Source organism: Electrona antarctica (assembly GCF_951216825.1).
Source record: "Electrona antarctica genome assembly, chromosome: 17".
NCBI classification, from domain to species: Eukaryota; Metazoa; Chordata; class Actinopteri; order Myctophiformes; family Myctophidae; genus Electrona; species Electrona antarctica.
The window spans coordinates 41,368,233-41,383,250 of record NC_136798.1 but is presented as its reverse complement, the minus strand read 5'-3'; the positions used below and the strand labels follow the sequence as shown (position 1 = coordinate 41,383,250).

At 42.1% G+C, this 15,018-nt stretch overlaps 1 protein-coding gene across 1 annotated transcript; it reads left to right on the top strand.

Moving 5' to 3' along the window:
* Positions 1-123: 123 nt before the first annotated feature.
* On the top strand, positions 124-8,738 carry LOC306940697 (uncharacterized protein). The gene is made up of 3 exons (XM_079525823.1): positions 124-499; positions 1,321-1,419; positions 7,180-8,738. The coding sequence occupies exons 1-3, from the start codon at positions 241-243 to the stop codon at positions 8,046-8,048; spliced, it is 1,227 nt and encodes a 408-aa protein (XP_079381949.1). The 5' UTR covers positions 124-240; the 3' UTR covers positions 8,049-8,738.
* Positions 8,739-15,018: the final 6,280 nt, after the last annotated feature.

The window sequence follows — 15,018 nt, the reverse complement described above, 5'->3', positions numbered from 1 at the left end:
ATCATCCAGGATTAAAGGATTTATGCGGATCCAGGCGATCCAGGCTCGTTTATTGAGCAAACAAAATGAGCATGCGCGAAACACGTTGACCCGGAAGTAACTCCGTGGTGGTGTTATTGTTTACATACGTTCCATTCTCACAACAACAAACCACACACAGACCGCCGCATACATACATACATAGCAGTGAAACAAAAAAAGCTCTCATGAAAACAACAACAAACCATTCAGTCAGAAAGAATGTATAAAACACAGTCGTTCAGGCTGTCGGTAGACGAACACGTGACGGCGGCGGGAGAGGAGATACTGTGCGTGTTGGAGAAGCAGCATTGCTACTATTCCTCGGAGCGTGTCCGAGTGTTCGTCAGCCGGCGGCTGGCCGCCGCCGCCCAGAGCCTCTGCGACCTCTTCCAGAGAGAGATGGAGGACCTGCACACGCTGCTGCAGCAGCACTACAGCACACTGCTGCTGCTGGACCTCAGGCTGGTCACCACTGCAGGTTTGACCACTTTTATACTCACTATTATTCACTAACTAATACAGCACACTGCTGCTGCTGGACCTCAGGCTGGTCACCACTGCAGGTTTGACCGCTTTTATACTCACTATTAGTCACTAACTATACAGCACACTGCTGCTGCTGGACCTCAGGCTGGTCACCACTGCAGGTTTGACCACTTTTATACTCCCTATTATTGCTACTGGACCTCAGGCTAGTGACCACTGTAGCCGCAATTTGCAACTCTAGATTTTTTTTTACAATGGGATGAATCTAGAGTTGCAATACCCTCCATTGACTCCCCACTCATCCAATTTGGTTTGTGATCTGCTTGTCTTAAACAACGTTAAACTCACCAACATTGCAGCTGTAGTCCCCAAGCTTGAATTATCCTCTTTCAATCTGCCAAGCTTGTTTTTCATAAAAATCCCCCGTAGACATGTTATGAGCTACTTTCTGTCAAGAAATTCTGTGCAGGTGATTCTTTTTCTAAGTGCTGGAGTTTGGAAGCACTCGTCATAAGTCACTGAACGGCCCTGTTTACCACCTGTTTCGAATTTGCACATAATGCAGGAGGCAGCAGCGCAACCCGTTAACAAAAACGAGTGCTTCCAAACTGCAACACTTAAAAAAGGAATCACCTGCAGAGGATGTCTTGACAGAAAGTAGCTCATAACATGTCTACGGGGGATTTTTATGAAAAACAAGCTTTAACCGTTAAAGGGACAAGTGATATTGGGTAACTAGGTTGAGGTTGGTTAGAAATAGTGGTATATCTTCCCTCTCATGTCCCGCCTTCATATTCTATTTCCTCTTTCCAGACCAGTCTGTGGAGTCCAGCCTGCAGGTGAAGATGAGTTCTCCAGTTCTAGCCAGGAGCCCTTCTGTCAAACAGGAACCTGAAGACCACCTGTATCTCAGTAAGTTTAATGCACGCTCTCTCTCTCTCTCTCTCTCTCTCTCTCTCTCTCTCTCTTGTTAAATTGACGTACACACACTCCTCTCTCTCTATCGCTCTAATTAATTAGCCTCATGTCGCGCAGCTGCGTCTAGATTCTCCTGGCAGATCCTGCCGGGAGCTGCCTATGCCATAGAAAGCATAGGTGGGACCCCAGGCTATGTCTTCTATGACGTCAGTAATCTGTGATGTATATCTGTGACGTGTATATGACCCCAGAGTGGGACAAGGTTTCAACCAGACTAAAGAAATACTACAGACCCTTCCGGTTCCCGAAAAGCAGCACACACGGGACATATCACACCACTCAACTATGTCTGCCAGCCATTGTACCCCACCTGCCCAACCTGAGGGGCCAGTGAGGCTCTCCAACGTTGAAGCACTGGGCCCTAGTGGTAAGAGGAGGGACTGCAGGCGGATCCGTGGAAGTATGTTGAGGAAACCCCGTGCAGCTGGGCTTTAACGTTGAGCGCGTTTGCACTTCCGCATTTTGGTGCCCAAATCGAAAAAAGGCGGAAGTAGAAGGCTCTTCCGGGTGCTTCACAACGCCACTGAGCAACTTCCACTGACATGAATAGCGGGGGGGGGGGGCGGGGGGGGCGGAGCTTCACGCCAGTTCAGTCTCTATCATTCTTTATACTCTATGGCCCAACCCCTTGCAGCCAAACTCAGTAGTCACGTGGCACCGCACGCGGAAGCCACGGGTGAGTCTTAGCCGGCCACGTACTGTATGTGTGTCGGACATTACTAACCCTAACCTAAACCCTAACCTCACAGAGAGTCTTAACCCATTCTGGGCGGGAACCCCTTTTGGTGTTTGAAGCATCGTGTTATACTTTAGCTATTGAAAAATAGGAGATCTACAAGCTCCTAGCGCGGCACCGAGTGCACAAACATTGAAGACAAAAGTGAGGATGCATGTTGTGATTGTGAATTGTGATCGAATGAGATGATGTATGATGATGTATGATAAGAGCGCCCCTCACTTCACATGGGTGTGATTTTTAAGAGGCGCTAGCTATTGCCCCCACACGTCTCAAAGATTTGCCATTGACAATGAACGGAGAAATTACGTCAGAATTCCGCTAAAAATTAAACATCAACACATTAAACGCCATTGACATTGAAGGGAAAACTTACGTCATATGTAAACGAGCAAATCGGCTAACCAATCACATGTTGGTGGGCTTGGCCAATAAGGGACCACCTTATGTAGCAATGTCAAATGTCCGCTAACATAAATTGATGTAAAAGAGCGCCCCTCATTTCACACGGGTGTGATTCTTTTTAATAGTTTCTGCTATGACCCGGTCTGGGGTCGAACCCTGATCTCCCAATCTCTGTGCGGGCACCACAAGGCCACTCAGCTGATTTCCATTAACTGACAGCCCCCTCCCCCCTCCCCAATCTCAAACCCTCTTAAAATTTGGCTCGGCCGCCATCGTTGAGCTTTCCCGAGGCGGGAGTTCCCCGCGAGGCGGTTAGCCAATCAGCGCGGGCGTGGGGCGGGGGGCACTGTACTAATTTGGGCGTCGACGTCACCCCAAGCACACCTGAACTCTATATAGGTAGGAGCGGCCCTTCTACCCAGCCACGAAACGATACAAATCAAAAAAATAAACTTAAAGAGATCATAAATAAGGTTAGTCAGCTTTTGCGAGTCGCCAGCAGTCATGTCCGACCACCGCAGAGACATCAAGCTCATCAACGACATCATACAGTACAATAAGTTGTGCCGGCAGAAGCGGGTGTACAAGACCTCCTCCCACCTGGCGCAACACGTGGCGCCGCGGCCCAGCCCCCCCTGGGGCGGGCAGCAGAGGATCAGCCAACCGGCGCCTCACAGCCACGCCTCGAGCGGCGGCGGCAGCCTGCGACTCCTCAGACCTCACCACCCCGCGCCACAGAGCCAGACGACGATGGCGGTGGCGGCGGCGGCGGCGGGAGGGGGAGGAGGTTCCTGGGAGAGCCTGGACGGATACAAAATGGAGAACCAGCTGCTGAAGCAGTGGAACGCCCAGCTCTCGGCCGAGATGGAGAGCATGACGTGGAAGACGGAGGAGCTGGAGAAGGAGCGGCAGGAGCTGTCCGCCCAGAACGAGGACCTGGTCCAGGAGCTGACCCTGGCTCGCCGGCAGGCCGGCGTCCGAGTGGAACCGTGTGGTCCCTCCCTCCCCCAATAACGTGGGGGAGGGAGGGAGGGAGGGAGGGAGGCAGACTCGAAAGGCGGTGCTCGCCGCTGGGGCTGTGACCGTCGGAAGACTTTATTGATGGATAGAATTGATTGAGAAATTCCTTGCGTTTTTGTTAATAAATCGTTTTCATTTTATATATCAATGTGTTTCATCACTTAACTATTGTACACTTCGTCGCACAAGTGTCATGCAGAACTAGTGAGGATAGCAGATCTACAAGCTCACCACGTGCATTGTGAAGGATTTTGCCCAACATAGGGATTATTAACCAATTATGTTTTTTGAGGGGCCCTCCTATACGCAGGTTTAATGTTTGTCTTTAGTTCAATGTTTGTTTTGTAAACGCATTGACAATGAAGGGAAAATGTATGTCATAATGTGTCATTTAAGTCATATTGTATTATTAATGGTGTTTAATGTTTGTGTTTGCACCGTTTGTTTTACATCACCATTACATCACCTAATCAACATGAGTTAGACTTATATATTAGCGCCCCTCACTTCACAAGGGTGTGATTTTTTTTATCGTCAATTGTATTGGTTGGCTAACTGAGTAGTTGAGACGAAGAACCGTCATAATTTATTTCTGACCCCTCTCCGAAATGCCCTATCTGTCCTGACCCCTAATCCATAATTTATACATTATGGACTGTTATTTGTCTCAACTGTTGCATAGTGCTTTATTACTTGCGCAAGTAGAGTGTGCAAGTAATGTTTTTTGTCCAGTGCTCCGATGCGTATGTCCCGTGGCAGCGTATGACGTAATGATTAATTGTGCTTGATATGGTGGTGTCAGATTACATACATGTATACATAGGGGCATTACCTTTAATCCACCCGACACTGAAACATATCATTATTACATCACCATCGAGAGCCAGTTATACCCTGGCATTGGTACATATCTTCATCACGTCATACACAGCTACGGGACATACGCATCAAACGACCCAAGTAACCACAGTATACTGCTAATCAATTTACAAATTACATATACATATATAGATAGAGGCATTTCCTTTAATCCACCCGACACTGAAACATGTATTTATTACGTCACCATTGAGAGCCAGTTATACCCTGGCATTGGTACATATCTTCATTACGTCATACGCAGCTACGGACATACGCATCAAACGACCCAAGTAACCACAGTATACTGCTAATCAATTTACAAATTACATATACATATATAGATAGAGGCATTTCCTTTAATCCACCCGACACTGAAACATATCTTTATTACGTCACCATTGCGAGCCAGTTATACCCTGGCATTGGTACATATCTTCATCACGTCATACGCAGCTATGGGACATACGCATCAAACGACCCAAGTAACCACAGTATACTGCTAATCAACTTACAAATTACATATACATATATAGATAGAGGCATTTCCTTTAATCCACCCGACACTGAAACATATCTTTATTACGTCACCATTGAGAGCCAGTTATACCCTGGCATTGGTACATATCTTCATCACGTCATACGCAGCTACGGACATACGCATCAAACAACCCAAGTAACCACAGTATACTGCTAATCAACTTACTTGCGCAAGCAGAGCGTGCAAGTAATGTTGTTTATCCGGTGCTCCGATGCGTATGTCCGTGGCTGCGTATGATGTAATGATTCATTTGTGCTTGATATGGCATTGGTTTCAGATTACATACATGTAATACATGGGGGCATTACCTTTAATCCACCCGACACTGAAACATATTATTACGTCACCATCGAGAGCCAGTTATACCCTGGCATTGGTACATATCTTCATCACGTCATATGCTGCTACGGGACATACGCATCAAATTACCCAAGTAACCACAGTATACTGCTAATCAACTTACAAATTACATATACATATATAGATAGAGGCATTTCCTTTAATCCACCCGACACTGAAACATATCTTTATTACGTCACCATTGAGAGCCAGTTATACCCTGGCATTGGTACATATCTTCATCACGTCATACGCAGCTATGGGACATACGCATCAAACGACCCAAGTAACCACAGTATACTGCTAATCAACTTACAAATTACATATACATATATACTGTACATACATAGAGGCTTTTCCTTTAATCCACCCGACACGGAAACATATCTTTATATTATTACGTCACCATTGAGAGCCAGTTATACCCTGGCATTGGTACATATCTTCATTATGTCATACGCAGCCATGGCATACGCATAAAACAACCTTAATTGGTTAATAATTACATAACCAGTCAAGGTTTTTAAATCGTTTAAAAATTAATTACGATCATTTACAAGGTTCAAAAGGTTCAAGGTTCATTCAAGAGTTGTCAAATAAGGAATATTTTCTTTCAGTCTAACAGATAAACCCAAAGAAGATACTTAAATATAATAGAATCTAATAGGAAGATGGCCTACAATAACATACAGGACGTTCAAACAGAGCAGTGTGATTCTGATCAGCCCATAGTGACAATCAAAGCAGATGAGGATAGAAGCTTTTACCATACTTCAAAATTCTATTTTTTTTACCTCCAAAAACTAGGTACGTAGCACATAGCTAAACCTAATAATTCAATATTGAAACCGTTATTTCACAGAGAGGCTGAGATTTGAAAGTCCGTAGCGGTCGACAGTACTTGCGCGCTCTGCTTGCGCACTAGTAGGCCATTTATGGCCTACTTGTGTGCAACACGCAAGTAGGCACTCGACAGAGTGCAGTTCTAGTTACTTGCGCAAGTGTGCAAGTAATGTTTTTTGTCCGGTGCTCCGATGCGTATGTCCCGTGGCAGCATATGACGTAATGATTAATTTGTGCTTGATATGGCATTGGTTTCAGATTACATACATGTATACATAGGGGCTTTACCTTTAATCCACCCGACCCTGAAACATATCATTATTACGTCACCATTGAGAGCCAGTTATACCCTGTCATTGTTTGTGCTCGATCGACAAGCTGATTGGCCATCAGCCCCGTCACCTGACAGCATCAAACAACAAACATGGCTGCCCCCACTGCGGTAACTCACGACCATATCAATCTGGCTATTAAATCGACCTATGATAAATAGTTTCTGTAAAGAGCTTTTGTTTACATGCTAGTAGCGCTCGTTGACTGTTTGTTTGGTTAGAAACCGGGTTAGCCATAGCCACATGATTGACAACAACGTCATCTGCTTTCCTACTATTCTGATTGGTTGGTATGAACCAATCGCCGAAGACTGCCGATTTGGCAACGCCCATTCCAGAACTGCTGCCATGGGGAGGGCTTTCAGTCTGAATAATGATGTGAAACGACATGAAAATTCAGACCGAGTGTCAGGCTACATTGGACTGGAGGGGCTCAAAAATGGAATAACATAACTTTGGTTGCATTTCATACCATAATGAAACTTTATAATAATGACATTTTACCAAAGCCAGGACAAACCTGTCCCTCGCCTACCACAACTACAAACAAGGAAATACAGCACATTGTCAATGAAGTTCCAAACATTTAATGGTTCTCTTTCATTTTGTCTTTTGCTTAGACTTTGTGAACCTCCCAAAAGAGGAGGAGGACGACGAGGTTTCCCCTGAACGGCAAGAGAGGAGTCCCAGTCTGGTCCAGGAGGAGCCAGAGGAGACACTTCAAAGACACGAGGAGGCTGGTGGGTCAACAACAACGTTACTAGCAGTGAAGAGTGAAAGAGCTGGTGGAAACGGTGAGACGGAGCCTCTAGCCGGCACCTCAGCTAGTGGACAAATGAAAGCACAAGCCGACGAGGACGACTGTGGAACATTGCAACTATCTAGTGATGACCAGCTCCTCCGTTCACACCCTTACGAATCGGATGCCGAATACAGTGGCGAGTGGGAGGAGACCGGCGAAGATCAATCGGCACAAAGATATTCGTTGAGCAATGAGCTATCCCAGGACCTGATGTCGGCAAAACTAATTCCATCCCTGAGGAGTCATAGAGGGGAGACACCGGTTAGTTGTACAGTTTGTGGTAAACTATTCGCTTTCGGTGGACATCTGATCAGACACATGAGGACTCATACAGGGGAGAAACCCTTTAGTTGTGCAGTTTGTGGCAAAAGCTTCAATCAGTCTGAAATTCTGAAAAGACACTTGAAGACTCACACAGCCGAAAAAGTCTTTAATTGCCCAGTTTGTGGCAAAAGCTTTAATCGAACTGGAAATCTGAAAACACACATGAGGATTCACACTGGCGAAAAACCCTTTAATTGTGCAGTTTGTGGTAAACGTTTTACTTTGAAATGTCATCTGAAAACACACATGATGATTCACACAGGCGAGAAACCCTTTACTTGTACAGTTTGTTACAAAGGCTTTGGTCAAAAAAGTGGTCTGGAGAGACACATGAGGAGTCATACAGGTGGGGAATACCTTTAGTTTTAGTTAGATAAAGTTACCTTAAGTTGTGGCAAATCTGGGAAAAAAATGCTTACCACTAGCTTTCTTCACAGATGTGTTCATAAACATGTCTACTATCACAGACAAATTTGTTCCAACCCAATTCCCTTGGGAAACTTTGTGGCAGCTGCTTAAAGTTGGGGTACCATTATCAACCAATATAAGGCAAAACATTCCAAATTTCATTATACTTTAAGTAGCATGTGACATGTCAAACTAGGGGTTTGTCATGATGCTGAATCCATTGCAAGCATTAGTTTTGCACAAAAAACACTCCTTTGCCTAAAAATGCCCATAGCCATCATCACAAATGTGATGAGGTCAGCACATTTGGGCACATTTGGGCAAGTGGCTATGGCCGAATTTAGCCCAAGGAGTATTTCCGTGCAAAACTAATGCTTGGAATGTATTCAGCATCATGAAAACCCCCTAGTTTGACATGTCACATGCTACTTAAAGTATAATGAAATTTGGATTTTTTTTTGCCTTATATTGGTTGATAATGGTACCCCAACTTTCAGCAGCTGTCACAAAGTTTCCCAAGGGAGTTGGGTTGGAACAAATGTATATGTGATTGTAGACACCTTTATGAACACATCTGTGAAGAAAGCTAGTGGTAAGCATTTTTTTCCCAGATTTGCCACAACTTAAGCTAACTTTACCTAACTATTTGGGATACCTTTACCTCACATGTCGATATATTTACTTCTGAACAATCCCAGTTGCAATGTCAATCACGGCTATACACTATCAATGTAACAGTCACGTCATACAACATAATGACAGTTTTTAAGCTAAAGAAATTTAGCCTGGATCCAGCCCAAAGACCCCGCCCACTCTCTGAGTGGACTGCATCTCTTGGTCTGGTGTTGTGCTGTGAACCTATAATTTATTCGGTACAAAAATGAATTATCCAATAAGAATCGGTGGTGGGGGTGGGTCTAACGAACAACCAATCAGCGCTGAGTCCCGTTTTCAGCATCATCACGCAGCGCAACACACAGAGGAAGGAGGGAAAAACAACACCAATGACTACTGGTTGAGGGAAATTCTAATCCCCACCCCCTTGAAATCGCTCAGACAGGAGACAATGTCAGACTGAATCTTCAAGAAAGCTACAGTCTGATAATCAGGCTAAAAGAAATTAGGAAATGAGGAGAGTTGTGTGCTTACACATTTCTATGTGGATGTACAAGGAGTCCTACTTTACACCGCATGGCCGCAGCAGACTACAACTCCCTGCCGTCACCCCTAACGTGGGTCTTGAATGTTGCGGTCTTCAAAATAAGATATCCGGTGGGACTACAGACGATATACTCTCTGTGTCACTTTGATATAACCTGTTTTATTGTTTGTTTAAATCCCAGTCGGCAAGATTGTATGACACTTTTGTTACTCACATAAATGGTGCAATACATGTTTTTTTTGTTTTGTTTTTTCTTTTGAATTGTGCGAGATACTCGGGATCTTACTTCTTAGGGTATGTTCTATGTTCACAGTCACACTAGCCTCCTTTGAAAATACAATGGAACTCTGTGAGAAACGATCCAAAGGTCCCCGACGCACCCACATAACTGAATCAAGCAACTTAAAAACGGTCCAGTCCGGAAGCTCACAATAGCCTGTTAACAATAGAGCGTCGCAGTCCCGCCCCCTCGAGAGACCCGGAAAAGAAATCGCCGTTCATTATTCTCATAGACATTTCGTAAAGTATTTATTTAAAGACGGTTACGCCGCGGACAAAGCCAACTCGAGTCGTGACAACTCATGACAACACAAACAATATTTTGGACCAAACAAATAATTAGAAAGAAGAAAAACAACAAAAAAAGTGTTGTAACCTGCCGTTTTTTTCTTCTTTCTAATTATTTGTTTGGTCCAAAATATTGTTTGTGTTGTCATGAGTTGTCACGACTCGAGTTGGCTTTGTCCGCGGCGTAACCGTCTTTAAATAAATACTTTACGAAATGTCTATGAGAATAATGAACGGCGATTTCTTTTCCGGGTCTCTCGAGGGGGCGGGACTGCGACGCTCTATATGGGTGCCGAATAAAGGCACTAGAGTGCCAAGCAGATGAAGGAGCGTTAATATTCTAAACGAGATGCATGGTGAAGTCAGAAATTAGGACAGAACATCAAAACCACGGACTGTAGCCGTAGATTCAGAGGAGATAAGGAAGATATCGGTAGAGGCCGCAAATCCACGGGTTCATGTACTTTTTATTTGCATTGTAATCTCCATAGGGGGATTTTAGACCGCCTCATGTAAGAACAGTGTTTGAAAAATAAAAAATGTCATCCCGGCCGTTTCACTCATATGGATATGAAGAATCAACTGACTAGTTGAGCAGTAACACTACACCACACAACAGTAACACTAATGTTACTGCTGCAGAAATAGTTACATTTTCAATAGTTACATACAGTATATGACGGTCGTAAACGATACAGAGACACCTCCCTGACAATAACGCAGACAGTTTGTTTATTTTTGGACCACAATGCTTATAGTAGACGATATAGTCTGAAATGGCCTCGCGAACCAATCAGAATGTTCCATACCTTCAGGCTATGGCATGGTGAAATCTCACTCAAACAGTATGCAGCAGTGGTGCATCCTATGAGCCCAAACCAGTGGTGGAAAGTATAACTAAGTACTTTTACTTAAGTACTGTACTTAAGTACAATTTTGAGGTATTTGTACTTTACTTGAGTAATTCCAATTTCCAATACTTTTACTACACTACACTTTTACTACACTACACTTCCACTACACTTCCACTACATCTTGGAGCCAAAATGTGTACTTTTACTCCACTACAACTATTCGAAAACTTACAACAAACATACACTAACCACTTCAACCCTATACATTTCGGCCATTTGAAAATAGCCGATCTACAAGCTCACAATGCGACGCGTTGTGAGCTTGTAGATCTGCTATTTTCAATAGATTTTGTACACATTTTGAACTTGTGAAATGGCACATTCTGCACAATGAGTACTTTTACTTTTAGTACTTTAAGTAAATTTTTTTTTTTGGATATATTTTTATTTCATTTTTTGGATGAAAGGCACAGGTACAGGCATACCAAGAAATTGCACACAAAATGTAATTCAAAATATTATCAGTGGCTTGCCCCTTGCCTCATTTTTTTAAATCCTACCCCCAAACCCCTGCACCAACCACCGTTGACAAAAAAAATTAAAAATTAAAAGAAAAAATATAGTAATGATAACAATTAAATGCAACATAAACATATATCAAAAACAAGTTGTAAATAAAGAACAATAAATTAAACCCTCCCAACCCACCCCGTCATAGGCCTGAAAAGAAAAAGATACGAGCAAGAATGTCAACAAAGACCAAAAAAAAATATATATATATATATATATATATATATATATATATATATATTATTATACAGATATAATTAGTTATATATGTCATGCTAGTTATACAGTAGAGGTCCTAACTTGATAGAGAATATGGTTCCAGCTATCTATTGTTTGATAATTTGCACCATTCAATCTAGCTGTAGAAAGCTCCATTGTTACAACATCAGTTAATAACTGTTTCCAGTGATTAAAGGGCAGAGAATGTGGAGCTTGCCATCGCAGTGCCAACATTTTTTTTGCAGCGGTACTTCCTGCCAGCCAGAATCGTCTCTGAACAATACTTAAAGTTAAAGAGTCATCATTAAGGAGCAATAATTTAGGACAACAGGGAATATGTTTTTGTAATACTTTAGATAGATAATGAGTTATCTGTTCCCAGAAACTTTTGACTGTGGGGCATTCCCACATCATATGTATAAAGGTACCAGTAGTATTTAAAGAACAGAGTGTACAGTTTGGTGAAATAGCACGTCTCATTCTATAAGCTTTCTGGGGGGTTAGATATGTTTTATGGACAAAATTGAAATGAATCTGCTGATGATTTGGGTTTCTTGATGCCATAATAATATTTCCCCACACTCTGGTCCAATTGATAGATTGATGTTGTTCTAATCCCAAGTCTGTGCTCCAAGATTGGATAACGGGTATTAACGAAGTACCTCTTTGTGATAGATCTTTATAAATTATAGAAACTTGACCTTTGGACAGACCTGCAGTTTTTTTAGAGAGAGTAACTAAAGGGTGAGTAGCTGGTTTGGTCCATGGAACTCCATAGGCTCGCATAGCCGAACGGAGCTGCAAATATATAAAAAAGGAGGTACCTGGTAAGTTATACGACTCTTTCAGATCAGAGAATGATCTTAAACCATTATCATCCATAACATCGGCAAGTACATGAATGCCACAATTGGACCATGATTGAGCTACAAAACAACGGCCTCCGCTAAGCAATAAAGGGTTATGGAATAAGGGAGTCTGTTCATGCCACTTAGTATCCCATTTAAGTAACTTTTCATATTTGCGCCATAAAGATATGGCATGTGCTATTATTGGACCATAACGCAATCTACACTGCTTTGGTGAAATATCTGTGAAGACAATGTCCTGTAAACGAATCGGTGCCACAATATGTTTTTCAATATTAAGCCAGGGGGCCTCAGAATTTAAATTAAACCAACTCAACAGAGGACGAAGTGATAACGCTTGAAAATATAACTTAAAATTTGGTACAGCTAGACCGCCAGATTGCCGCTCATTTTGTAAGGTAGTAAGTTTAACCCGAGCTCGCTTGCCTCGCCATATAAATTTTGAGATTGCTCTATGTAAATTTTCCCAATGAGCAACAGGTGGGGCAATAGGAATCATGGAACTACAGAAGTTTACTCGAGGTAATATATTCATTTTGATAATAGAGACTCTTCCGGAGAGGGAGACAGGTATATTACACCATCGATTGAGATCGTCTATGATTGACCTAATGGTTCTATTGTAGTTTACAGACACAATTTTTTCAATTGAAGGAAATATATCAATACCCAGATATTTAAATTGGGTTACAACCGGGATCTCATGGTCAAGCACAGAGTTAGGAGTAGTTTTTAGGTACATTAGTGCAGATTTAGTCCAGTTTATTTTATAACTTGAAATTGAACTGAATTTTTCAAAGATTTGGAGGAGGCTTGAGAGGGAATGAGATACATTCTCCATAAATAACAGTATGTCGTCCGCATAGAGCGAAATATGATGATCAGTAGAATTTACAGAGATTGGCTTAATGTTTTCTGATTGCCGTATAGCTTGGGCTAAAGGTTCAAGGGATAAAATAAATAAGTTTGCTGAAATCGGATCCCCTTGCCTACTTCCACGAGTGATTTTGAAAGGAGGAGAACTAATATTTCCGGTTATAACACTGGCTGATGGATTAAAAAATAATATTTTTACCATATTTATGAAATTTGTACCTAGTCCCATACGTTTCAGAACAGCCCAAAGATAGGTCCACTCCAGACGGTCAAAGGCCTTTTCTGCGTCAACAGAGAGAACAGCAGACGACACTTTGGCATGAGAGGCGGAGTTGACAATGTGAAGGAGACGTCGCAAATTATCAGACGAAAGTCTTTTTTTAACAAAACCACTTTGATCCGGGTGAATCAGTTTAGGTAAAAACTTTTCAAGACGGCAGGATAATACTTTAGAAAATAGTTTGACATCTGTATTAATTAAAGAAATAGGGCGCCAATTAGAACACTGGTTTGGATCTTTACCTTTTTTTAATAAAAGAGAGATTAGGGACATATTCACGTCTCTCCCTAAGGAGCCTTTAGATATGGATATATTAATCATTTCAAGTAGTAGTGGGCCCAACACGTCCCAGAACTTCAAATAAAATTCAGGGGGAATTCCATCCCACCCTGGAGACTTGCCTTTATTCATAGCTTCCAGCGATGTTTTGAGTTCTTGTAATGATATAGGAGCACCCATTAAACTTGATTCAACTGGTGACAAAACAGAGAGGTTAAGGCCACTTAAAAAAGATTCAATCTCCTCAGAGGAGCGCTCGCCTTCTGTAGTATATAAATCATTATAAAATTTAGCAAATCTTGTATTGATTAATTTTGGATCTGTAAGCAGCTCACCATTTTCTGATGTAACAGTAGTAATATTTCCTACAAGATCACTATTGCGTAGTTTGTTGGCCAGTATTTGACTCGGCCGACTGCCATGAAAGTATTGATTTACTCTAACTTTATGGATGGAAGATTCGGCTCTTTTCCTGATAAGATCGTTTAGTTCACTCTTAACATTGGCTAGTGTAGCAGCAGTCTGCTGAGAGAAATGCCTCTGTTGAGATAGGTCCAAGGTAGACAGCATGATTTCTAATTCAGATATTCGTTTTAGCTGAGATTTATTAAGACTTGAAGAGAAAGTAATAGCATTATTTCTGACAAAGCCTTTAATGGCGTCCCAAAGTATCCTGAAATCATCCACAGAGTTATTATTAATCATTAAAAAAAAAGCTAGCTCAGACTGAAATTGCTCACAGAATGCTGGATTGTCCAATAAAGAGCAGTTAAAGCGCCATCTGGTGGCCTTTTTCTTAGCCTGGCTAAATTGAAATTGACAGAAATAGGCATGGTGATCTGATAGACTCATAGGTCGGATTTCAATTTTTTTGACGTCTGAAAATAAGGATGCTGATATTAAAACTAAATCGATACGGGAAAATGATAGATGTCTATTAGAAAAAAAAGTATATTCCCTGTTGCCTGGATTATGAACCCGCCAAATGTCAGTAAGATTAAAGTCAGATAGCAAGTGCTTTAAAGCGTTTGTCGAGCGAACATTATGGTTAACTGCTTTAGATTTATCCAAAGTATGATCCAGAACAGAATTCATGTCTGACCCAATAATCAACTGGAAGTCAGCTAGTTCCATTAGTACATTATTCAATGAATGAAAAAAGTCTGGCTCATAGCAGTTGGGTGCATAGACATTAATAAACGCAATTCTTTTACCATTATGAATACATTTTAGAAAAGCTATTCTACCT